A 27389-nucleotide genomic window follows, 5' to 3' on the forward strand; every position below is an offset into this window, starting at 1 on the left:
CTGGTGAGACCTTCAGGCACAGCCTGCTCAGTGAGACTTGGCCTCACCAGGCCAGGATGTGTGCTGTGAGGGCGGGGACTGGATTACTTCATCCTTACAGCTGGGCTATATGGAGTAGTTTGATGGAAAGACTCAAAGGCCTTTTGAGCTATGGTTACGTGAGCTACCTTGGAGCTTGTGGCTGTTTCCATAAGGCCAGGTCATTCCGTCCTCATCCACATACCGCACCTCTAATCCTGGCTGGGTGATGCAAACCACATGTGGGCCCTGGAACCAGCCAGCCTGGTTTCATATCTCAGCTCCATCATTTAGTAGCTGGATGATCTTGCTCTCCTATTTGTGCCTCATCATTAAATAGGAGTAGAAGTACCAATAGAAGATGAATACAAGTTAGCTGTTGTTGATGTTGCTATTACCGCCTTGACAGGGAGGGATGAGCCAGGACGCAGGATGGCAAACCACTACCACCTGCTGGCCAAATGACAAAAAGCACCCTCTGGCTATCACCCACTGCTATCCACATTCCCTCATACGTGATGGGGTGGGATGGGATGTGCTGGGGCATTTGTCCTTGGGGTAAGGTAGTGGGTTGATAAGTGGGTACCCTACAGATAGATTTTCTGGATGTTCTGAAGAATAATAGTAATAGCAACTGTCTTTTGTCAGGCACAGAGCAGTGCCAGGTCCTGGGCTAAGAGCTTCACAAACACAATCACGTTTAATCTCCTGAGTGAGCAAGGAAGCTCAGAGGTACAGTAACTTACCTCTGTCACACCTGTCTGACCCCAGCAACCACTCTCACCACTGTGCTGTCCACCCAGGAGTCTCCGCTCAACCCCGCAGACCAGACTTCCCTCGACCCTCTCCTGGCTGAGTGTGTGGGCACCAGGACCTTACCGAGACTTGCTGAGGCCTTCGGCCAAGCTCCTGTCACGAACCCGGGTCTTCATCACTTCATGGTAATCTCCATTCTTGAAAATAGGGTGTGCAAACCAGCCTCCCATAAACTGCAGGTGGGGTTGGGGGGACAGTCAGCCTCAGCATTAACAGTGGGCACAGCTGGAGACGTACCTGCTCAGAAGTCACTGACCCCAGACCACTGCCCCCCCACCCTTCACATTCTTCTGAAATCCCATTGTTTTGGGGGAGGGAGGTATTCGGTGGTTGCCACTTTATTAATTTTTAATTTTTAATTTACAGTTGATATATGATATTAGTTTCAGGTGTACGACCCTATGATTAGACATTTCTATATCTTATGAAGCGATCACCCTAATAAATCTCGTACCCCTCTGACACCATATATAGTTATTGACTATACTCCTTATGCTGACTTTACATCCCCACGACTGTTCTGTAGCTACCAAGCTGTACTTCCTAATCCATTCCCCTTTTCTACCTACCCCCACCCCTCCCATCTGGCAACTGTCAAAATGTTCTCTGTCTCCATGAGTCTGTTTCTGTTTTGCTTGTTTTCCAAATCCCATTGTTAAACTCCCATCTCCACGGCTGTTTGCATGTGGTAGCTTCAGTGCCCAAAGGTGTCTTCACCTCCTCTGCTCTGCTGAGCTGTGATCTCACTGAGGGCAGCTGGAGGGGCGATGCACTGGACTGAGCCCAGGGCTCAGCCAGTGCTGCTCTTAGGAGGGTCTGAAGAAGGCAGGCAGACCCCACAAGCCTCCAGGCTGCAGTTCCCTCTCTCACCACAGAAGAGGTCCTTCCCCATCATCAAGCCTAGGGCTCACCCAGAACTTTCTGGGGAGGGCTGAGCTGCAAGGCTGTCCCAGCAGCCAGGCAAAGGATGGCTTTTCTTGGGCATCGGATTCCTAGAGCGGGAATTTTGTATCTCTTTTCTTGAATGAGGTCTAGGCCACCCTTACCTTAAAGGCACCCAAATGCTACAATGCTGGGGTCTTGAGAGGCTTCTTCTATCTCCCCATATCCTCCCCTTACTCGCTAGCCGATGCCCCAACTGTAGGCCTTGCCTTCTCAGTCAGAGGTGAGGCTGGGAACACACTCTGATCAAAGAGGCTTCCGTGGGTGCTGAGAAAACAGCGGACCCTTCCACAGACGCTGATTTTACTAGAGGATGTGTGTCCTATCCAAAACTCCTGGGCTGCAGTTTTTCAGTTCACCAGCAGGTGTCTCGGTCAGATGAGACTACAGTCTAACATTTTCTGCGGTTTCGGGTTTTGATTTCAGACAACGAAGTATTACTCTAATTCAATATATTCTGTGAGTCGGAAGAGAGTGATGCACTAATTTTGTCCTAAGACTTTTTCCCGAGCTGGCTAGCAAACAGGAAGATCAAGCTTTTATTTTCATTTATTAATCTGACTGCCTTTGCCAGGTTGTTTTGTGAACACAAGTGGGGCAAACCAAGGCCCTTGGTAGCCCCTCCGAATGCCGTGGTGTGCGGGCTCCTCCGCAGAGCCGAACATGCGGACCAGTGTGGAGGGACCCTTGCTTGCTTTCCTGACGCGGAAACATGGGAGAGGGTGCCTTGTAACCTCTTCAGAGGTATTAACAGGGGCCAGGGAAACGCTGTGCTGTGAGCCGGCCATGGTTTTCTCTCTTCTCTTGTCAGGGCCCAGACTAAACGGCGGGGGGGGTCATTTTGTCGGCACCTGGTTACTAGTGTCTCTGCCTCCTGGGAGAGAAATTCCATGACCAAAAGACGCACGTGCTTATGTTAAACTCATGGAATTGGAAAGTTAGGGGCACCGATGAGTTTCACAGAGTCTCAAGTTCCCAACCTTAAGGAGTGCTTAAGCTGAGGAAATAAAATTAGATGGTGACACCTAGAGGTTGAGTGTGGCATTGCAGCCCACTTCTATTAACTACCGCTGTCAAACCTGACATTTGAAGAGAGAATTTCTGTTAGCTTCAAGCCAATATTATACCAAGCAAGAACTACAAGTACAAATAATTTTTTAAAACCTAAACAATAACCCCCCAAAATTTTCATCACAGCAAAACTTGTGTCACAGTGGAGATGACCTACCGATAAGGGAGGTAGGTCATCTCCGCTTCACAGAAAACTAAGGTCCAAAAATATCAGGTGATATTACCAAGTTCACAAAATCAGATAACAGCAAAATAGGGCCTAGATCCTAAACTCTAGTTTTGCTTTCTAATTCTCTTTCCATTAGACAGGAAGGGAAACGGCGGAGAGTACAAACAATGCCCAGAGGGAAAACAGACCTGGACGTATCTCCTGGCTGCCTCCACATCCTCCTGGTTGGAGGAGTCTCTGGGTTCAGCCCAGTCGCTGCTGATGGTGATGGAAATCGTGCCACCTTGTCTGGAGCGGTACATGTCATTGTACAGGTGCCAGGCCTCGGCATGCGCCTTTATTAGGTTGTGGCCAGCAACGTAGGGGCCAGTGCCAGGCCTAACAGAGATTCCTGGGAACACACACATACATGTCAGGAAAGACGCAATGTGGCCAACAGTGTCACTTTCTGCCTGTAGACGCCCACTGGGAGTTTGGGAGGAAGAATGCAGATTTCAATATTAGGAAGAGTTCATTTAAATCTTGGCTCCAGCCCAGCTGGTGTGGCTCAGTGGATTCAGTGCCAGCCTGAGAACCAAAAGATCGCCAGTTCAATTTCAAGTCAGGGCGCATGTCTGGGTTGCGGGCCAGGTCCCCAGTAAGGGGCGCATGAGAGGCAACCGCATATTGATGTTTCTCCCTTTCTCCCTCCCTTCTCTTTTCTCTAAGAATAAATAAATAAAACCTTTTAAAAAATCCTGGCTCCATTGCTTAATAGTGGCCAGGCAACTTGGGCTGAGTATTTCTGCCTTTCGGGTTTTTCTTCTGCACAACTTGCGATTGAGAGTTCTTGGGAGAAGGAAGTAAAATAGTGTGTGTGGAGCTCCAAGCAGCACTGTCTGCAAAGACAAGGTACTGGATAAATGTGGGGCTTTGGTATCCCTCCTCCAAAGAGTGGCTCCTACATCTCAGGGAAAGCACCCAGGAGAGTTGCCCCTGGAGGTGACCTCCTGGCACTGTCAGGGGAACCCACTGTGAAAGGAAAGGTTGGAGAACATGGCTGATGGAAGCAGCTGACTGAGCTTCCTTGAAAACCAACGTTAGGAGGCCCCTGTCATGTGTTGAAGGAATGGTAAACCACAGTGCCAACAAGGACGCACAGCAGATACATCTGGTAGCGATTCCAAACCTCCCCGCGATGCCAGCTTTCACACATGACGAGGAGGATCTCACAGATGAGCACAATTTCTCTTCTGCTCAGAACCAGAGAACAGGGAAACTGAATGGTTCTGAAGGGGTGAAGGCAGGTCCACAATCCCTTACTCAAAGCATTTAGGGTCAAATGTGTTTGGGAACAAAAAGTTGTTGTTTTTTTGTCTTAGAAAAGTATGAAATTGTATGTGATGTGTTTACATGTCACCTGAGCCGGGCCTAGAGCAGCTCTCTGTAAAGCAGGGGCACTGACGCGCCTACAGCAGAACTTCAGTGGAGTAAAGACCACGAGCATCCTCCTGTCAGTTTGAGTCAGGCCAAGCTCAGGTCTGCCAGACCAATGATCTAAAACTTTGGGCTTCTGGAGGTGCAGAAAACAGATTGTGGACCTGTGTAGCCCAGTGAAGGAATAGTCCTTTCCTACATCGATTAGTCCGTGTCCTGACTTAGGAAGCTTCCCATCTGAGGCACATCAGAGTCTCAGAGCAAAGAAATGAAGCCATCGGAGGCACAGACACGCAAAATTCACGTTCAGCAAAAGTGGCATCAGAGGGAAAATGTGCCTCCCGTTCGGCAGCCCTGAGCTGGAGACAGGGACTCTGCGGCACTTCCATGGGGCTCTGCCGGCCTCCTCCTCCTCCGATGCTACCTGATGTCACATCTTACAGGAGCTAAGAATGCCACTCTCCAAAGAGCTGACAGGTCGGGTCTGGGACCTTACCTGGGGCGGCTGTCCCATAGCCATAGCCCTTGTAAGCGATGACAAAGGGCTCATTTAGCGTGATCCAAAACTTCACCTTGTCCCCTAGCCTCTGGAAGAGCACATTGGCATACGCTTTAAAGTGATGTACAATGGTCTCATTCTCCCAGCCTCCAACATCCTGGAGGGCCTGGGGCAGGTCCCAGTGGTAAATGGTCACCTGTGAGAAAGTAAGATCCACAGTTCCATCAGCCTGCTTTAAATAGGAAGCCATTGGTGCTGTACACGCTCCAACACAAATGTCTGCTGCCAACGCTGAGAACGCAGGATCAGACAAAAAAGGCCCAAAGGCTCTCTGGTGGTCGGTGTGGGGGGAGGGCCGCAGTTTGAAGAGCGAGAAAGCTGCACATCGCCTCAGCGAAGCCTCAGTCTGCTCTCAGCTTTGCACCTCCCACTCTGGGCGCAGGTGCTGAGAGCTGCCTGGCCTGGAATCACCTGGAGGCTGGGAGCAAGAGGCACCTCCTCCCCCACTGGGTGTGCTCGGGTCAGGATCTGCCTGGACAGAATGCTGAGAGCCTGAGAGCCTGAGGGTCCTGGGAGGACGGGGCCATTTTACTTATAGAGGGACACCCCAAGGCCATCCTCTGCTGTGTCTGGAGGCTCCTCCTGTGCAGCTGGGAACTCTTTGCTGGGAGGAAGCTCCTCTGGCCACTCTGATGGGGTAGCCTTTGTCTCTCTGCCTCCCCCTTGAAGTCCTTGACACACACACCCCCTTTGGCCAAGCTGCGGTCCCCACTGTCCTGGGTCTGCACTGGGCCTCTAACCACTGTCAGCCCAGGCCGAAGTCTCTCCCTCTGCCTGAAATGCCCTTGCTTCTCATGGCCACCCCATCCAAATGCTCCTCTTCATTCAAGACCCACACCTCCCTAAAGCTCCCAGGCCAGGCACTTCTCCCTTCTGTCGTGCCTCTGTGCCCTCAAGAGGCACAAAACCATTTTTCCCCGAGTCATGTGTTCTCTGACCTTGTTCTGAAGTGTGGTAGGTAATGAACCTCATTGTCCACCCAGTTGGCAGCGTCCTGCAGGACAGCCCCTCGGCCACCTTCTCCCCCACCACACCTAGCACACTTGTTCTGGGGCCAGTTGGTTCCTGCAGCGCCATCAGTGTGAGGAGAAGTCCCGAAGGCACTCTTTCCCCAGGTGGCGGTGGGGCAGGTGGAAGGCACTGTACTGTGGGGACTGTGCTCTTGCCATGGTGCCTGATCTCCAGCCACGACAGGGGGACACCGAGCTTCATAGAACTTGTACCCCCTGCACTCCGTCATATATGGCCCGGGGAAAGGAAATGTGTCCTTAGGCTCTCACGTTTTACAATTTTGGCAAGCACAGAGCAAGCACACAAATGAATTTCTGTATTACTCATAATAACTCATGGCTTAAGAATACACACACTTTGGCCCCAGCAGTTCTGCCCCAGGACCGTATCCTGCAGATAAACTCTCCATGTGTTTGGCTGTATGTCTATGGTCACTCATCGGAGTACAGGCTGTGATGGCAAAGGAGCAGAAAGGTCATAGGGAAGGTGCCCATGAACAGGGGGGTAATCAGTGAATAAAGTACAGACAATTCCACATAACAAAAAAAAATGAGGAAACTATGTATAGATTTGAAAATATCTGTAAGATATATTGTTCAATAAAAGCAAGTATCTTACCGCCGTGAAAAGAGAGGGGGAAAGGAGTATACGTGCACATAGCACGCCTACCCGCCCCGCACACAGAAGGAGGACATGAGAGCCTAGCAAGCGTGGCCACCCACAGAAAGGGGAACCGGGTGGCTGGCGGTCAGGGACGGAAGGAAAATCTACAGTGTAGGACCCTTTATGCTTTTGGAATTCTTCTCCATGTGAACTTGTTAACAATTCAAAAATTAAATTTGGAAGCAGCTTTTGTTTACAAGGTAAGTGGGCTCCCTGGCCCAGCTGGCTCCCCTGCGTGGATGGGCCTGGCCCTGGCCCCACCTCACCTGGGGCTGGATGCTGGCGGCCAGCAGCGCGTCGATGAGCCGCACGTAGTAGTTCAGGCCCGCTTCGCTGAAGGACGCGGTGGTTCCGTCGGGGAGGATGCGAGACCAGGAGATGGAAAAGCGATAGTGGGACACGCCCAGGTATTGCAGGGCAGCCACGTCCTCGGCAATCTTGTGGTAACTGTCGCAGGCCACGTCTCCGGTGTCGTTGTTCTCAACATTCAGTGGTGTGTGAGAAAACATGTCCCAAATACTGAGTCCTTTGCCATCTGCTCTCCATGCACCTTCGATCTCAAGATGACAAGATAATGGTCTAGTTAAGTCCTGCAGTCAAGCCCTCACGAGTTCCTTTCTACCAGCAGGACAGTCCCCGGCAGGACGCAAGTCTGCACCATCTCCTCTGGAGCACGCAGAGGCCTTCCTCCAACTGCCACACTCCAACGGCTTCCTGCGCCTGCTTCTGCCCTCGCGGCTCTGCCACGCTGCATCACGCAACTATGCGCTCGCCGGCGGGCCTCCCACAAGACTGTGAGGTCTAGGTGTTGTGTCTTTCGTCTTTGTGCCCCACTGGTTAACATAACACTGTCTGGTGTATGGTGGGTGCTCCCTCAAACTTTAAATGAATGGTTCCACGCACCCCAACCCCAGTCAAGGCCAAACAAATCCCGGTGATGCCAGGTGTGGAGGCAGAATTTGATTAAAAATCTAAGTGATATGTGTCACTTTCTGAGCTCTTTTCTGGTCCTCCCACCTATCTTACAGGGAAACTGACCATGAGCCACTGGGCAAACAACTAGCTACCAGCTTAGCTAGTCTGACAGGTACGATTTCTGTAATTTACTTTAAAACATGTCAGTATACGTGGTGTGAGATTATGCGACTGTGTGAAACTAAGGTAGTGTGGCATTTTTACCAAGGCTCGTCTGGCACAGCCCCTGTGAGAGTGGCAGGCGCACACCCTGGCTGGGCGGTCTGGGTGGAGGAGAGGCCTCGGTGTTGGGGAGATTAGTTAATAATGCAGGGGGTGAGCAAGTAAGTGCCTATGTTGAGGATGTTAGGAGCTAGGTTTCTCACTGTTGGAGAAACCACCGCAACTATGGAAACCAGGAAAGCTAGCCTTAACCTTGCGTAGCTGGGTTGGAATTGGAAGTATCCATGTGTGCTGACAGAGGTGAAGGTGGATGCAGAAGCACATGGAGGTGCATGTATGTGCGTGTGTGTGTGCACACAAATACTTCCTGGCTCTGTCCACGGAGGGCCTACAAGTCATGGCACCAGCAGCAGTGAGCACGCTTAGCGCCTACATCTCAGTTTCTAGATGGCTTTATCCAATAAAAGGAACCAGGGATCATTAGAGAAATGGCTGATTACAGGGCCGGGGCAGAAAAGGACAAGGTGAACCAGGAACACCTTGTGTGGGAAGAATCAGAGAAGTGCACAGAGGATGATGGGCCATGTCAGAAGAACACAGGGCCAGGCCAAAAGGCACTCTGCCTGGGAAGATGTGGGTCCATTTGAGCATCTCAACACATAATGAGAGCAAAAGTATCACCCATTAAATAAAATAGGGCTTTGCGAGGCCATACTGATGCTATATTGCAATATATATTTACATATAGATAAAATATAAATAAATAGGAGAAAAGACAAAGCTTGACTTTTGTGTTGAATGGACACATAAGTGTAAAGGAGTGATGAAACTGGAAAATCACCATTTGTCAGCTATCATAGTAATAATTGGTACAGGCAAAAATTATCCATGGTTGCTAAAACTAGTGGGTGAAATTTGATGAGGAACAGGATATTTATATAGTCTCCAAGTAGCTTGCCATAAATTACTTACAACTACAAAATATTTACTAATTTTATGGTAGAGAAACATGGTAGACATCTTCTTGTTCAGGTGATAGAGTCAGCTTCATATACCTACACATAATGTGCATGTATACATACACACAAACACATTATATACATACAGAAAGAGAGAGAGCAATGCAAATGGTAAAAGTTAATTGCTGAGGAATATGGGAGAATCGTATGTGGGAGTCCTCTACTAGTTTTGCAAATTTTCTCTATGTTTGAAAAGATTTCCAAATAAAAGGTTTTAAAAAGAATACAGTCAGATGGCATCTACTTAGAAAGTCTGCTCTGTAGGCACTTCTCACCCATCTTTGAGTCGTACCCCACACTTAGCTAGTTAGAATATCCAGCATCACAAATGGTGTGAGTTGTGCCTGCTGACTGCCATAAGAACAGAAACGGGTGCTCACTGACACCAGTTTAATCATCCGAGATGTGGGTTGACCAAAATGTTCTCAAGACCTCCCTGCCCTTGTATGGATAGGGTTTAAGAATCCAGCAAGGCCTGCAGCCTGTGCCTTGCTACATTCTTAAACCAGAAAATCCCTACCCCTTCTGGTGTCTATAGGTAACCCCACGGAGTTGTGGTTATTTTGTCCCCTAGGAGAATTGATGGATGTCTGGAGATATTTCTCGTTGTTACAACTGGGGGAAAAGCAGATTGGCATCCAGTAGGCAAGGCCAGAGATGCTGCCAAACCTCTTACAATGCCCAGGAAAGAGAACTATTCATCCAAATGTTGGTAAGGCCACACTGGAAAACCCCGCTACAGAGAATCCTGTTTGCCTGAAATAAGATTTACAGAACTCTGTCTCTGAAATCTCCCATTTCCCCAAGTGAACCTTCCCTGTCAAGTATTGGCCAGGGCACCTAACAGGGCCAAGAACTGGGTTTCCTGCAGTCCACACAATCGGCTACACAAACAGTTTTTGTTCGTTTAGGTAATAAATGTCTGGATGTGGAAAGCTTTGGTCTGAGAATTCATTATAACCTGGTAGTGTGGTCATCTGGGTAGCTAACATTCATACATCTCAAAAATATTTTCAGCAGCTCTGGTCATCTAGAAAACACCCAAGGGCAGAGCACACCCAGAGGCAGGTCAGCCCCTGTCACTGACCTGCCCAACTGCCACACTGAGCTCACAGGGCCCCCCTCCTGTGTCAGAGGAAATAAACGAGGCAAGAGAAGTGAAGCAGTGACCCACAGCTTGTGCCTGAGCAAGTCCCTCTTTGCTTTTTCTCTTTTATTTTTGTGAGGAAAAAACAAAACCCTCATATTTTCTGTATCAGTAAGCTTCACTTGGCATGTGTAAGGCAATGGTATGATGTTGTGAAGATGCCAGAGAAACCCATGTGATAGCCACGTTGAGTACACTGCTGGCATGGAGGAGACGAGGTAAGAAATAAAGGAGAGAATCTTCACACTTGCATGTCTTTGCAAAGTGTTTCTGCCCTGGCTCCCCCTGCCCCATCTTGCCTGTGCACCCCATCTCCAGGAAGAGGACCTGCAAGCTTCTGCAGATGGCATCCCACACTTCCCTCCCACAGTCCGTGAAATTCCCCTGCTCACGCCCGCCCTCCCCAGCATGGAGCCAAGAGCCTGGCACATAGTAGGTATGCAACAGATGTTGCTGAACTGCCCTGAACTCCTCACCTGATATGCAGCAGAAGCCACACTCCAGATGAAGCCCTTGGGAAAATGACCATAGAGAAACTCATCTTCCCGGGGCTGCGGCATGCCGTTGTTGGTAATGACCTCCGTGTAGTACCTGGCAGAGACTCTGGCCGTGCGAGGCCTGCTCTCCTGACTGAAATCAACATGGTGCAGTCCGAACTTGACTGTGTAACCATTCAGCCACTCAAAGTTGTCCATCAGAGACCATGCGGCATACCCTCGGAGGTCTACACCATCGAGCCTGTAGGCTGGGAACATTCCAAAGGGAAAGAGAAGAGCTTTACCCCAGGATGGCAAGAACCGCAAGAAACCCAGGCAAGTACTGGCTCTTGAACTCAAGCAGCAGTCCTAAATCACCTGGTGCACACTGGTGATGTAGCCCTGTCAGACAAGACCACCTGTGTCTTTGTTTCTGCCAGCACTGATGCCCCCAAGTGAGTATTCATGAGTGATCTTTGTAAAAATCAAACTCTTTTGTTGGGGTAAATGGATGTGTTCCAAATTTAAGTGCCTCGGCCGCCTTTGAAAGTTAAACACAGATGTGAATTGGAGAGCAGTTTCTTGCTCTGGGGCTGCTCAGAGCCCATCAGCAGAAAATTATCTGTTTTGTTCACTGCTGTTTCCCCATCATTTCGAACAGAACTTGTCACACAGTAGTTGCTCAGTGACACATGACTGGGCCCGTGAAAACATTCTTGTGGGGACTGTGTGTGTGTCCATTTGGGGAGATGATCATAGCTTTTTTTTTTTCAGATTCCCAAAGGGCTCTGTAACTCCAGAGAGGAGAAGAATTATGGAGTTAGCACATAGGAGAGAGAATTGTTGATGTTTTTTAATCCACTCTATCAAACTATTTCAGGCACATGACCTACGGATGTTGGAAGATTTTGTAAGGGGGTCATGAACACTCACATACCTTTCAAAGCTTCATTGATGTACGTTTTGTGGTAAAATATCCTACTGGTGTCTTCCTGCTCCGGATTAGTCAGCCCCACCCCATTTTTGGTGATGTAAATGGGGATGTCACCGTACTCTTCTTTGATCCAGTTGAGCAGCCTTCGCAACCCCCAGGGAACAACTCTGTTCACGGCCGTGGAAGGCCACGAAGGGTCCTCCTCCTCAATCATCTCCTGGTCATCTTTGTAGGAGGGTGGGTTTAACCTGGGTGTTGTATGCTGCACAATTCTGGAGGAGTAGGTGCTGAGGCAGAACATATCGGCCGTGCCCCTGATGTACCTCTTCTCTTCCTCGGTGAAACTTGGCAGGCGGGATGTGGCCAAGTGTTGGAGTTCACTCCTGTTCCCCACTTTCCACTTCATGGCATCGGGATAGTCTCCATTTCGGAAAATGGGGTGGGCGAACCAGCCCAGTGAGAACTGCAGCATTCGGTCAGCTGCCTCCACATCCCTTGGGACCTGCGGGGACTTGGGCTCTGCCCAGTGTGCGCTGAGACTCAAAGAGATGACCCCCTTCTGCTTTTGTCTGTATTTCTCATCGTAAGTGTGATAGACTCTGGCATGAGCTTTGATGACTGCGTGGGCAACCCTGTAAGGTGCCCAGCCTGGATCCTTCACACTTGGGGGAAAATCCCCCGAGCCATAACCCAACCATGCCTGGTATGTGGGTTCATTAAAGGTCATCCAGAACTTGACTCTGTCACCGAAGGTCTGGAAACAAAAGTCTGCATAGCTGTTAAAAAACTCGATCAAGGAAGAATTCTCCCAGCCACCAATATCCTGGAGGGCCTGGGGCAGGTCCCAGTGGAACAGTGTCACCATGGGAGAGATGTTGCTTCCCACCAAGCCGTTGATCAGCCTGTTGTAATAATCAACACCTTGACTGTTGATGGAAGTGTTTCTCCCGGTTGGGAAAATCCGAGACCAGGAGATAGAGAAGTGATAGGCCTTCACCTTCAAAGCTCGAAGCATACTCAGATCAGCATTCAACTGGTTATAGCTGTCACAGGCTTTGTCTCCAGTGGCATTTCCTTTCACATTGCTACCTGGTGTGTGGGTAAAGTTATCCCAGATGCTGGGGCCTTTGCCCTCAACATCCCAAGCTCCTTCAATCTGATAGGCTGATGAGGACACACCCCAGAGAAAGTCATCCCGAAATGTACCATGGTAGAACAAATCTCTTTCAAACTTGGGTTGGTTGGAGAACTTCTCCCAAACTACTTTAGCCTTGGAAGGCACCTCAGATGGAAAAGTGAGGGCTCTGATTTTGGGGGGAAAGTTTGCTGTATTGGGTGGTGGCAGTCCTTTTACACTTTTGGTGAGGAAACCATTATTTTCAATGATGCTGGTGAAAAAATAGGCAGATTTCCTGGGAGTCCTTGGCTTGCTGCTGTCGTTGAAGTTGACATGGTGCAGCCCAAACCTCTGGCTGTAACCAGAGGGCCCTTCAAAGCCATCAATGAAGGAACGAGCAATGTAAGATCTAACATCCATGGAGTCCTCCTTGACAGCTGTGGGGAAACACAAAAATAGTATTGTTTTAAAGACTCTGTTTGCTTTTGAAAGGTCTTCCTTTGGACATGAAAGTTTTGGAGGTGACTTGGGTTACTCCAAAAACATTAATACTTTTTCTTCCTCAGAAAGAATAAGGAAAATCCACAAGACTCCCACAAAACATCAGGCCATACCTATGGCCATAACTCTCAATCCAAAGAAGCATCCTTGTCCTAAAATGAATAATGGAGAGAATGTGCCCCATCTGCTAATATCAGGATTCCTTGGTTTTATATATAATACATAAATCATTTAGTGTTTAAAAATGTGCTTTTGTTTTTCCTGGTTTATGTCTAACAATATTGACCAAAAAAATGAGCACGCACTCCATGTTTAAAAGAGAGAGAGAGAGAGAGAGAGAGACTAAAGAAATATATTCCATAAATCAAGCCCTGGCTGGAGTAGCTCAGTTTGATTGAGCGCGGGCTGCGAACCAAAGTGTCGCAGGTTCGATTCCCAGTCAGGGCACATGCCTGGGTTGCAGGCCATGACCCCCAGCAACTGCACATTGATGTCTCTCTCTCTCTCTCTCTCCCTCCCTTCCCTCTCTAAAAATAAATAAATAAAACCTTAAAAAAAGAAAATAAGTCAATAAAAAATTAGATTTAATAATAATAAAAAAAGAAATATATTCCCTGGTTCAGTGGGTTGAACGGTTGTGCCCAAAAAGATATGTCTAAGCTAATCCTTGGTACCAGTGACTGTAACCTTATTTGGAAAAAGGGTCTTTGTAGATGTAATTAAGCTAAGGATCTCAAAATGAGATCCTCCTGGATTGACCAGGTAGGCCCTAAATCCAACAACTGGCATCCTCACAGAGACATAGAGGAAATCGGGGTGATGCAGCCACAAGCCATGGGATGTCTGGATGTCAGCAGAGGCTGATAGAAGCGAGGAAGGATTCTCACCTGGAGCCTTTGGAGGAAGAGCACTTTTACTGACCTCTTAATTTCAGACTTCTGGACCCCAGAACTGTGAGAAACTAAAGACAGTCTAGCAAGTCAACCAAGAACAAGAGGTAAAATAAAGCAATGGCTGTGGGCTCCAATTGGGAGTCCTCAAAGTATTAAGCTTTGTTTTTATCAGATCGCATGGCCTCTCAACAGACATTGGTTGTATAAAAGGTAGGAAAAGTTCCTACTCATTCATTCAGTAAGTAATTCAGTAAGCACCTACATTGTCTCCAGGCTGTGCCAGACTCTGGGAACATAAAGAGAAACAAAACCCTCACAGGTTAGAGGGTAGGGTGAAGAGCTGAGCCAGAAATAGATAGGCCTATAATTCCACTCATAGTATGTTTGGGCACATCATTTAACATCTCAGGGAAGCAGGAAAGCATCTGTCCCTATTGATTGCCTACGCTGTGCCAAGGATCACTTGAAGTCATGTCTTAAATGGATCTAAGATTATGAAGATTATAGAATTGCAAGCTTGATGCTGAGAAGAGTACAAGTGAAGAATAAGAGAGGGTGTCTGATCTGCCCTCAGTGGGCTGTGTCTCATTCCTCACTGCAGTGCCCAGGGCAAGTACCACTTATCAACTCTTTCTCTCTAAGTCTAGACAAGACGTTGAAATAGACCTCTTCTCTTCATAGACCTCTAGGCAGAAAGCTAGCCACTCTCAGCTGGTTAGGACTGACATATGAGATGAAACCTATTTACCATTCTTTTTCACTTGTAACAGAAAGACATATGAAACAGTATGTTATGTAAGAATGAGATTGTAGATACGACTGTAGACCCTTTATAGCCAGTTAAAGGAGCTGAAGATCACTGTGGCTGGGGCAATGAAGGGAGACTCAGTGGACTGGAGTCCCATCTTCAGCCTTCTCGCACCATCCTGTAATGCCATTGTCACCCTGTGTTGCAGTTCTCTGCCCTTGTCCCTCTGTAGACTGTGAGTACCCGAAGGGAGAAGACATTTTTTTATTCACAATTGTACTCCTGCTGTCTTACACAATGTCTGGCACATAATAGTCAGCTAATAAATATTTGTTAAATGAGTGCATTAAAAGATGATGAGGCTTGATGAGTGAATAGGCCTCAAACGGGCAGACCTGAGAAGGCAGGCACTCTAGGGACTAACAATGCCGCAGCAAAGGAAGACCTGAGGCCTTTGAGGGGGAGAGTTAGGAGGCTGATGTGAAGGACTTGTGCTCTTACTACCAATATTACTTTTTAGCTTCATTTACTTGGGAAACTGTCTTTGTCCCATAAAACAAAACTGTGAAGACTTTAAGAAGTACTGACCACCTTTCGGTCACCAGCATGTCTACTGTTCTTACCCTTGAGTACTTCATTGATATAGTGATTGAAGTAGTCTACTCTCAAGGAATCATCAAGGAGATTTTCACTTTCCCCTATGGGCATGCCATTTCCAGCCAGGTAGATTGGAACTTTTCCTCTTGTGTATTCCAAGGATATAAACCACAGCAGCCTCCTTATACCCCAGGGTACCACTCGAATCCAAGGGGATGAAGTCCGGGGCCAAGCAGGGTCTACATGCTGTGAGAAGCCTCCAATGGTATCATAGCTGGGGATGCAGGTATCTTGACGGGCCTTGCTGATAAGGCGAGAAGTATAATGAGACAGACCCAGAAAATCAGCAGAACCTTTCAGAAGCTGCTTCTCTGCTTCGGTGAATTCAGGGAGCTGTGCCATAGGACTGCCACACTGCTTGTTTATATGTTGAATCTGAGCTCTCAGGGCAGCTGGGTAGTCTCCATCCACAAAGATAGGGTGTGCAAACCAGCCCAGCATGAAGTGCAGGAAGCGTTCAGCAGCGCTTAGGTCCTCAGGCCTCCCTGGGGATAGGGGCTCTGCCCAGTCTGAGTTCAGCACAATGCCCACACGCCCCTGCTGCTGTGGCCGATAGTGGCTGTTGTAGAGGTGCCAAGCTCTGGCATGAGCCTTGAGGACCAAGTGAGCCACCTTGTGAAGAGAAGAAGGAAAGAGCAAGTTAACAACAACAATGTCAACAAATTAACACCAATGTCGACAATATCAGCAAGTTAATAACAAGAGCAACACTGAAAATGTCAACATCAACACTAATACCAACACTGTCATAAATTACCAACAAGTTAATACCAGTGTCAAATACATCGACAAGTTAAGCACATCAACAAATTAAGACTGATGCTAACAGTGTCAACAAGTCAGCAGTACAGACAGTGCTGACATCAACAACATCAGCACCAGTGCCCCCAATGCGGACAACAATGTCAACAAGTCCACACCACCACCAAGAGGTTAATAGCAACAGCTTCAACAATTGTATTAACAATAACAACGGTTAATGAATTCTCTCATGTAATCCTCACAACAGCCTATGTGACAAGTACATATGTTATTACTGCTACACAGATGTGGGAAACAAGACCCAGAGAGGGAGAGGTGAGAGCAGCCTGATTCCAGGCTTCTATTGTCACCCACAATGTTATTCTGCCTCTGTTCCCAATAAGTATTTGACTAATTAGTCAACAACTAATGGGGAATGGATATCATTTTAGTTAGCACACAAAGAAGGGCACAATTCTTCTAGATTACCTGCTCTTCTTTCTGTTAATAAAATCTAAGAAGAAACACCATGACCAGGAATCTTTATGGAGACTTAACTGATAGTCTTATAAGAATCAACAGCTTTCCTTGGTGAAGCACCCTGAGAAAATGAGCAATAGCAGGGTGTCTGGAGTATAACAAGCTTAGATTTAAATCTCGACTCTGTCACTAACTTGCTCATTAAACTCAGACTATCTTGTGTTTCAACTTCAGCTCCTTAGTCTGCAAGAAGCAGGTACCTATGGATCCACAGAGGAGGATTAGGTGAGACAGCACACACAAAGCACCAAGCGGAAGCTTGGGCGTGCCGAAGAGAAGTCACTGCTGCTCTGCTCCCTTTCTTTTTTTTTTTTTTTATCATCTCAAGATGATGACACTTTTGAAGAAATTCATGTTAAAAGATACCTAGGAAGTGAAGCTCTTGAGTGCTTCTCATGTCCCAAATGTTAGTGCTTCACCATGTCCTAAACTCCAACAGTAAACTGTGGTTCTTTCCAAAAGGTAGGCGTGCTTCTCTTCTAAACTAGTCAGTGACAGGCAGGGTGCTCAGGGAATATTAGTCAGCCATCAGAAATGGTCATTGTGAGCCCTGGCTGGCATAGCTCAGTGGATTGAGCGCGGGCTGGGAACCAAAGTGTCACAGGTTTGATTCCCAGTCAGGGTACATGCCTGAGTTGCAGGCCATGACCCCCAGCAACCGCACACTGATGTTTCTCTCTCTCTCTCTTTTTCCCTCCCTTCCCTTTCTAAAAATAAATAAATAAAATCTTAAAAAAAATAATTGAAAGTAAGCGAAAAACAAATATTTATAAAAAAAGAAATGGTCATTGTGAGTGTTAGAACAGGGAAAATTAATAACAATGTGTCAAGTAAAAAATGGTCACTAGGGTGATTATGATTTGTCAGTGTAGGTTCATTGATTGTAACAAACGTGCCATGTTGAGTACGGGAGAGGCTATGCATGAATAGGGGTAACAGGCATATAAGAAATCATTGTACTTTCCATTCAATTTTGCTATGAACCTGAAAGTACTCTAAAAAATAAAGTCTATGCTCTGGCTGGTATGGCTCAGTGGATTGAGCACGGGCCTGAGAACCAAAAGGTCACAGGTTCGATTCCCAGTCAGGGCACATGCCTGGGTTGCAGGCCAGGTCCCCAGTGGGGAGTGCATGAGAGGCAACCACACATTGATGTTTCTCTCCCTCTCTAAAAAAATAAATAAAATCTTTAAAAAATAAAGTCTATTTTTATTTTTTAATATTTTTTGTTTATTGATTTTAGAGAGAGAGAGAGGAAGAAAGAAAGAGGGAGAGATAGAGAGAACTAGAGAAGGAAACATCAATTTGTTCTCCCACTTACTTATTCATTAATTGGTTGATGCTTTTATGCGCCCTGACTGTGGATTGAACCCGCAACCTTGGCATATTGGGACAATGCTATAACCAACTGAGCTACCAGGCCAGGGCAAAAAAAATAAATAAAGTCTATTTTTAGGAACTGGTACTAAATTAAGTGTACACTGTGATTACACTATGAATGCATGGAAGTCAAGGCTGGAAGACACATAAGAGAAACCTTTTCTTTGAAATTTGTCTTTAATGGTATTATAATGTTTTAACTAATGAGTTAGAGAATGATTGAAGTAGAAAAGCGAAGTAGGTTTTCTCACTGAAGTCTCTGCAGAAAAATCTCAGGAACATGTTGTAGGGATAAGGAGCCTAAGGAGAACCCCACAAAGTCATCATTTAGAATCAAATGACAGATAAATAGTTTCACAAAGAAAAGGCTAATGGAGTTCATCACCACCAAACCAGTATTACAAAAAATGTTATGTTTAAGAAGAAAAAAAGATAAAATATATGAAAAATAAAATGGTAATAACTATATACCTATCAATAATTAATTACCTTAAATATAAGTGAATTATAAATAGATTAAATGCTCCCATCAAAAGACATAGGGTGGCTGAATGGATAAGAAAACTAGACCCAAGTGTCCATCAATAGGTGACTGGATAACAAGATGTGGCACATATACACAATAAAATACTACCCAGTCATAAAAAAGAATGAAATCCTATCATTTGCAACAATATAGATGGACCTAGAGGGTATTATGCTGAATAATTTGTCAGACAAAGGCAAATACCGTATGATTTCACTTATATGTGGAATCTAAAAACGCAAAACAGAAACAAACTCATAGATACAAAGAAGAAACTAATGGTTGCCAGGTGGGAGGGGTGTTGAGGGTCTGGGTGGAAAAGGTGAAGAGATTAAGATGTACAAATTGACTTCGGGCTTCCCGTCAAGATGGAGGCATAGGTAAATACACCTTACCTCCTCACACAACTACAAAAAAAACTATAACTAGAATACAAAACATGTATCACCCAGAATTGTCAGAAAATTGAGCTGTATGGAAGTCCAACACCAAGGATTTAAAGAAGCCATTTATCCAGACAGGTAGGAGGGGCAGAGATGTGGAGGTATGGTACAGGCGGTTCCACATCCACATGTGGAGAATAAAAATCAGGAGGGATACCTTGGGAGTGAGGGATGCCAGCCCCAGACCGAACCACCCAGCCCAGGATTTCAGTGCCAGGAAAATAAGTCCCCATAACTTTGGGCTGTAAAATCCAGGGGGGGTTGGGGTGGCAAAGAAACAGAAGGATTCTCAGGAGACTGATATTAAGAGACCCACAATGGACTTAAGGCTTATGCAGACTAATCATCTCTGGGCTTCAGCACCAGGGCAACAGCTGGAAGGGCACCCATGGCATTTGGGGAGAAAACGAAGTGACTGGCAACTGGGCAAGTGCCAGGAAACAGCTTCCTCCTGGGAAAAACTTCAGAGGCCAAGCAGCAGCATTGTCCTCTCTCTGAGCCCTCCCCGACAGAGTCAGAGAGTGGTGACACATGTTGCCCCACCCTGGAGATAAGTCTCCCCCACGTACAGCTTACAAGTGATCTTTTTTACAATAGGCCACACTACTATGACAGGGAATCAAGACAGCTCTACCTAATACAGAGAAACAAATACAGGGAGGCTGCCAAAGTGAGGAGACAAAGAAATATGGCCCAAATGAAAGAAAAAACAGAACTCCAGAAAAAGAACTAAATGAAATGGAGATAAGCAACCTATTAGATGCAGAGTTAAAAATACTGTTTATCAGGATGCTCAAGGAACTGATTGGATACTTCAACACCATAAAAAAGATCCAGGCAGAAATGAAGGGTGCATTAAGTGAAATAAAGAAAAATCTACAGGGAATCAACAATAGAGGGGATAAAGCCAAGACTCAAATCAATGATTTGAACATAAGGAGGAAAAAAAGCATTCAATCAGAATAGCAAGAAGAAAAAAGAATTAAAAAAAAAAAACAGGTATGAGCTAAAGAGCCTCTGGGACATCTTTAAACATACCAGCATCTGAATCATTGGGGTGCCAGAAGGAGAAGAGGAAGAGCAAGAAATTGAAAACTTATTTGAAGAAATAATGAAGGAGAACTTCCTTAATTTGGTGAAGGAAATAGACATACAAGTCCCGGAAGCACAGAGTTTCAAACAAGCTAGACCCAAAGAGGACCACACCAAGACATATCATAATTAAAATGCCAAAGGTTAAAAATAAAGAGAGAATCTTAAAAGCAGCAAGAGAAAAGCAGATGGTTATCTGGAAAGGAGTTCCCATAAGACTGTCCAGCTGATTTGCAGGCTAGAACAGACTGGCAAGAAGTATTCAAAGTGATGAAAAGCAAGGACCTACAACCTAGATCACTCTATCCATCAAAGCTATCATTTAGAATGGAAGGGCAGATAAAGTGCTTCCCAGACAAGATAAAGCTAAAGGAGTTCATCATCACCAAGCCATTATTATATGAAATGCTAAAGGAAGTTATATAAAAAAAAGAAGATCAAAACTATGAACATTAAAATGGCAGTAGATTGACAACTATCAACAATTAAATCTAAAAAACAAACTGAGCAAACAAGCAGGAACAGAATCATAGATGTGGAGATCATTTGGAGGGTTATCGGTTGGGAGGGGTAGGGGAGAGTGGGGGAAAGGTGCAGGGATTAAGAAGCATAATTGGTAGGTACAAAACAGACAGAAGGACGTTAAACACAGTATAGGAAATGGAGAAGCCAAGGAACTTATATGCATGACTCATGGACAGGAACTAAGGGGGGGGAGCGCTGGAGGTAATGGGGGTATAGGGTGAAGGGGGCAAAGGGAGAAAAATTGGGACAACTGTAATAGATAATCAATAACATATATTGTCTAAAGTTATATTACTTCAAAAAAAAGTACAAATTGGCTCTGGCCAGGTAACTTGGTCAGGCAGAATGTCATCCCAATAAGCCAAAGTTGTGGGTTCGGTCCCTGGTCTCTCTCTCTCTTCCTCTCTCTCTCTAAAAATCAATAAATAAACATTTAAATAACATTTAAAAAAAGAATTACAAATTGGCAGTTACAAAATAGTTGTGGAGATGCAAAGAACAGCACAGGGAACATAGTGAATAATATTGTAATAACTATGCATGGTGTCAAGGGGGAGTAGACAATGGGGAGATCACTTGTAAGTTATGTCAATGTCTAACCACTATGCTGTATACCTGAAACTAATATAATACTGAGTGTCATTTGTAATTGAAAAAAATTTAATTAAAAAAAGAAGCCTAAGGAGAAAAGGCTTGTATGAGTTTCTCAGCAAGGAGATAAACAGAAAGGTTCAAACCTCCCCTTTTCTGATGTGTGCCTCTCTTCCTTGTGTGCTCACTCGCTGACCATGAGCAGAATGGAAATCTTGTCTTAAGTGCTGCAGTCTTGGGCATTTTATTGAGTCATTTATTTGTAGTATTCCAGCCCACTCTAATTGGATGTTTTGATTCTCCAGGTTCCTTACATGTGTTAGTATCATCTTCCCCCAAAAGTTTTAACATCTCGGGGGGATGGGTTGTGTGTTCTCCTTAACACCCAGCATGGAGCACAGTAAACCCTTATTTTGGAACAAAACACGAAGTGTGGCAGGGGAAAGCCAGACTAACATGTCCATCCTAAAGAATGTTGCCAGGGAAAGCTGGTGGGTTTTCTGGGAGATCTTGAAGAAAAAGGAAAATGATGGAAGGAAGCCATAAGAATCCATGTTAATTTTACCTTCATTATACACATCCCCTTCTTGTTGAAATGATACCCTGCCAACTCTCTGGAAAGCCAACCCGTCCCCCATCCCTGACTTCCCTGCCTCTCAGCCAGTGTGCTGAGGGATAAGCTGGGACCTGTATCAGTCCATGCCCCACAGACCCCTAGCATAGGACAGTGACTGGTTCAGGGGGCACATGTGACCCACACTGAGACCAGGAGACACATGGAGAATTTGCTGGGGGTGACAGACAGAGGCCAGCTTTCTCTCCCCCTGGTCTTAACATATGCGAGCAGGGCTGCTGCCACCTGGCCACGAGGTAGCCCAAGGAAAAAGCCAACCAGAGGAGCAAGAGAAGAAAAACTGGGTCCTGGCAACATCGTTTGTGGTCTGATCAAGCTCCACTCTGATCATGTAAAACCAAGACTTTTCAATTTCCTGAACTCATAAATTCTCTATCTGCTTAATTAAATTTGGATTGGGTTTCTGTCACTTGCAGTTAAGACTCCTGGATGACAGAGAAAACTTGCTCTGGAGTCAAGTAGACTTGGGCTCAAATTCTGGCTTCACACTGACCCACTAGTGATGTCATCATAACCAAGCTGTTTCTCCTCCTGGGCCCTAATTTCCTCATCCATCAGTGCTGTTCTGAGGATGTAATAACTATTTTTAAAGGGCCAGCATGATATTTGGACAAAATAAAGTGATCGACAATTTATGGTTCCTCTCCTCCTTCTGATTTTCTTTAAAAAACACAAAGTAAACACTTGCTGAGGGGAAGATAAAATGACTTTCTTCCGGCCAAATGTCCTATCTCTTTCAATGAGTAGGAGCTGCAAAGATGAAAAATACCTTAAAGGAGGCCACCCCTGGGTCGGAGATGCCCGGTGCGTGTTGGCCAGTACCGTAGCCCGCGTAGCTCATCACCCATGGCTCGTGGAAGGTCACCCACAACTTCACACGGTCCCCAAAGGTGGAGAAGCAGAAAGCTGCATAGTCCAGGAAGGCATCTGCCACACTCTCATTCTGCCACCCTCCTCGATCCTGCAGGGCCTGGGGCAGGTCCCAGTGGAACAGCGTGGCCATGGGCTTGACGTGCGAATCTAGCAGGCTATTGATCAACTTGTTGTAGTAGGCGACACCCTGGAGGTTGGGGCTGCGTCCGTGCCCATTGGGGAAGATGCGGGACCAAGAGATGGAGAACTTATAGACCTGAGCCCGGAGGCCACGAAGCAGGGAGACATCAGAGTCCACCTTGTGGTAACTGTCACTGGCCACACTCGGTGTTGCTTGGCCCTTGGGGGCCTTCTGGAGCCCAGGTCGGTCCCAGACACTTGGCCCTCTTCCGTCCTCAGCCCAGCCTCCTTCCACGTTAAAGGCCCCTGTGGAGACGCCCCAGAGGAAGCCGTCAGGAAAAACATCCCACAGGAAAGCATCCCGTTCTGCCTTGGACTGATTAGCAAACCTTTCCCAGACTCTCTGGTAGGCAGGGCTGGGTGGCGAGGAGCCTGCTTCAGTCTTGAAGTCTCGCTGCTCGGCAGCCTGAAGGGTCAGGCTGTCAGTCAGAGAACGAGACCTGATATGGGATTGAAGTGACATAAAAGAACATAATAAGTAATGACTCTGAGTTACAAATGCCCCCAGGCTGATGAACAGTGACATGTTTAATCAGTAAGATTCCAGAAACACTGAGTGTGGAAAGCCAGCAGAGTCACAGGCAGGAAGTGACTGGTAGATGGGAAATTACTACCATCAACCCCTCTGAGCTGAGTCGTCATGGTTCCAGCAGGCGTGGGAGCTCTGTGCCAACACCGCTGTTCTCCGCGTCAGCCCACCCTGAGTCCCACCGTCGGTTTCCACACTGTAGTTTTTTCCTCTTATAATTTCCTCCTCTTATAATTGATTGCTTATAAAACATAGCTAAGAATAATGTTGACTTCAATTTATTGAGCCTTAATTCTGTGCTAGCTAATGTGATAAAAATGTATGTATGTTATCTCATTTAATGTTAATAGTAAATTTATGAGATAAGTACTGTAATTATTTCTCTTGATCCCACAGAGGAAACTAAGACTTAAAGAAATGAGTAACTTGGCATCAGGAACCAGCAGCTATTTGCCATCTGGTACAGAAATGTTTCGGTAACTGAACGACTGGTACAGCTCTGCTGATGCGCCCCAGTTAAAGACCAGCACTGGCTACAAGCTCCCTTCTTCACGCTGCCTGGAGGAGAACATGACGGCAGCCCAGCCTCCTTCCATGTTAGAGGCTCCTGTGGAGACACCACAGAGGAAGACGCGAGGAAAAACGTCCTGCAGGGAAGGCCGCTTTCTGCCTTGGACTGGTTAGCAAAGGTTCCCCAGCACAAGCGTCCGTGCCGGACGATGCGGCAGACACCTTGCTAAGGTGACAAAGCCACGAGATAGGAGCCTGGATTCCTGCTGATTATATCCACTGTCCATCTGCAGACTTTATTACGTAAGTGAACTCATATCATGTTTTTTAATGAAAAATTCTCCTTGATCACATATGTTGCAGATGGTATAGCACAGAGTCTGTGCTGTTAAACATGTATCACTATGTATATGTGTGGATGTATAGATGTCCATATGTATTTTGTTATGCTTTATTTCAGAAATAAATATATCTGAAATAAAGTTTATAAAATGTTCTCGTTTTCTTTGAAAATGTTTGTTTTTTAATGTTTCAAATCAAACCTCTAAACTGATTTCCCAACCAATGAGTCATGTCCTGCAGCAGTTCTGCCAGCAGAGGGCAGCTTTGAGGGCGGGCCGGTCCGGGTGGGAGTGTCTGGTCGGGAGAGGAGAACACACCTGGGGGAATCGGGGTGGGAAGGGGATGACACTTATCCTAGGTTGGCGCAGAGTGAAGAACTGGTAGAAGTGACAAGGGCGCTTCAGAGGGACCTCCCTCCCATGAAGGGAAGCCTGGGCCTTCCCAACCTAAGCACCTTCTGTTTTACGAAGGATCATCCACATTTGCTAGGAAAGTGGTAAGGGAAAATGACGACCTGCAGTTGTGAGTTATCCAAAGCTTGTGCGTGACTCGAGCACAGTAGGGACACAGGTGACCCCACTCCGTGCACAGCCTCGGTGCCCTGACCCTGACTGTCCTGGCCTGAGTGAAAAGAGGTCTTGAGGAAGTAAATAAACTGCCCCTGGATAAAACGGAGCCTGCCCTGTGAACCTTGGAGCCAGAGTCCTGGGTTGGCCTAGCTTGGGAAGAGATTCAGCACACAAAGCTCAGGCTCTGCCCAGCCCTTCCACTGTCCTCCTTCAGCCGACCCTGCCCCCACTTCAAGCCACCTCAGAACATCTCAGACAAGACTCTTCTCCCTCCTCTGGAGAGCAGCGCTGAGTTTCAGTCCACAGTCTTGTATGAGAGTCACTTCTGGGCTCTCTGTCTCACCTCTGAGGTCTAAAATTCTCAAGTGTGAAAACAAAATTAGGCCTCCTGGAAGCCCCCTCCACCTGCCCCTGCACTGGGCAGGCTCTCCATCAACACTGACCCAGGCGAGGACCCCCGTGCCCCCAACCCCCGCTGTGGTCAGTTGAACATTAGCCAATCGTGTCTTCCCTTCAGGAAAATTACCAAAAGATCACCAAAGGGTTAGAGAACCTTGGAACTGGTGTTGTGTATCATCTCATGGTCTTATAATCACTAAGCACTCAAGGTACCCCTTTTATTATGACCGCTTGAGTTTTACTTTCTGAAAAGACATAGCCCAGAACTCCTCGGCTGACTCCAAGCGTGGTCAGGGAGCAGTTCTGACCTATTTGCTCATCACACTGAACACACTCCCAGCACAAAGCTTGGCACGTAGCAGCTGCTCAGGGCCTGTGGCTCTGAATGCTGATTTGAAGTGACAGGATTTGAGTTGACAGGATTACATAACAGAAGGAGCTACAACACAGGACAGCCAAGAGCTGGGAGAGGAAAAGTACAAGAGATGGTGGCAACTGAAGTTTATGACCTCGGACAGAGCCTTGCTGAGGTGAACAATGAGGTGAGCTCTAGCTGAAGGTCTGGGCAGCCAACTGGCTGCCTCCGCTGGCCTTTGTCACTCCTTTACACAGGGTGCCCGGGCTGCCAAGTGTGACACACCCCCATGCAGTGCTGGGGGTGCTGGGGAACACCCAGTGCTGGAACTTCCACATTGTCCTTTTCTCGCTCACTCAAGAAGCACACTGGGATATGAATGCGCGAGAGTCCTATATTCATGGGGATAACGTCAAATCTGCTCTTTCTTTTCAAGTATGTCATTTACAAATGTTGATGCTCTAGTCGTTTGTTAAGAAGTTATTTGCAACCCCGCCATAAATAAAAATCTCTGTCCTGAGAACGCCACCGAGTTAGGCTTCTGCCCTGCTGCAACTGCCAGCTTTCCTATCTACACTGTCTCCTCAGAGGAAGATGTTCCATGCTGTGCATGAGCAAACATGTGCAGTGGACTCACCCTACTTACTCAGATCATGTAGCCACAGTGGGATGGTCAGATGTATCTTTACCCCAGCTTGCTCTGCCACAGACTCACAGGTTCTTAAACTAGAAGGCAGGGGTTCAAATCCCAGCTGTGCCAGGTGTGTGAACTGCAAGGTGGCTGAATGACAGGTGAGAATGCCAGAACCATGTTGGACCCACAGCAAGACTCAGGAGAAATGGGTTCTCCCTGCTTTTCCCTCTGAGCCTTCATCACTTTTCTCTAGAATGTCTCAATGAACTCACTGGCCTGAGAGGCAGATGACAGCAGTCTCCTGAGATTACGCATGTGAAAGAACAGCAGAGTATTCTGCAAATACCAGTTATCGGTAGCTTGACAAGAAATCTAATCTTACCTTTTCTTGGAATTTGATAAACAGTTCAAGAATATATTAACATCAAACCCAATGGTGAACACTTGCTCTTTATTGATGGCTGTAAGAGAAGACATTTAATTAACTCTACCTGAAGCTCAACAAACAATGTACATGATTGCAATCAATAGTTTTCCTCACCTTATATAACACTCCTCACCTCCAAGCAATGGCTCTAAGTCCCTCTGGAAAACTCCATGGGCTAAGCATTTAAGGAAGTCAGGAACAGTTTTTTACCTTCTTATGACTTAGAACAGTGGTTCTCAAACTGTGTGCACCAGCATCAGCTGCAGAGCTTATTAAGCAGAGATGGCTGGGCCCACTCGAGTTTTGGATCAGTTTCTGATGTGAGGGGGCTCGAGAAAGGGAATGCCTGGGTGATGCTGCTGCTGCTGGTCTGGGGGCCACACACAGAGCAATTTATTTAGAAGAAGTCAAATATCAGAAGGGTGGATTTAAAAAAAATTATAGTAAACTATACATTAAACATAAAATCAACCACTCTAACCTTTAGAAAGGGATGGAATTTAAGAACAGACATTGTTATGCTATGAAAGGTGAGTTAGGGTGGACAAGTTTCATGAAGTCTGTGAAACCAGCTCAGCACTGGTTACAAGTGACCTGTCCCATACTCTGACCTTTCAGGGTGACTGGTCCGAATATCATTGCACCAGAATCGTGCCCCTTGACCCCTTCCTGCAGAGTGTCTAGTGGCCCTCAGCCCCTGACACCTTAATAGACCCCACCTTTCCCTTGACCTAATTGGACCAGGAACAATCTCCTGAACCACACCAACCAATCAGATTCACTCTAAAAAATTTTGTATATTGAG

The 27389-nt window shown here is 46.6% G+C and overlaps 1 protein-coding gene across 1 annotated transcript in view; it reads right to left on the reverse strand.

The window, feature by feature from the left end:
* LCT (lactase) overlaps window positions 1-27389 on the reverse strand; it is a 51371-nt gene that overhangs the window by 5845 nt on the left and 18137 nt on the right. The window contains exons 5-13 of the mRNA XM_045825841.1: window positions 26540-26618; window positions 22536-23259; window positions 15261-15906; window positions 11382-12932; window positions 10445-10713; window positions 6932-7222; window positions 4929-5127; window positions 3205-3407; window positions 898-1007 (exon numbers count right to left, since the gene is read on the reverse strand). Of these exons, the coding sequence (XP_045681797.1) occupies window positions 898-1007; window positions 3205-3407; window positions 4929-5127; window positions 6932-7222; window positions 10445-10713; window positions 11382-12932; window positions 15261-15906; window positions 22536-23259; window positions 26540-26618 (4072 nt within the window). The remainder of the gene's footprint in view (window positions 1-897; window positions 1008-3204; window positions 3408-4928; window positions 5128-6931; window positions 7223-10444; window positions 10714-11381; window positions 12933-15260; window positions 15907-22535; window positions 23260-26539; window positions 26619-27389) is intronic.

This window comes from Phyllostomus hastatus, unplaced genomic scaffold (genome assembly GCF_019186645.2).
Source record: "Phyllostomus hastatus isolate PE091 unplaced genomic scaffold, TTU_PhHast_1.1 phas_scaffold_60, whole genome shotgun sequence".
NCBI classification, from domain to species: Eukaryota; Metazoa; Chordata; class Mammalia; order Chiroptera; family Phyllostomidae; genus Phyllostomus; species Phyllostomus hastatus.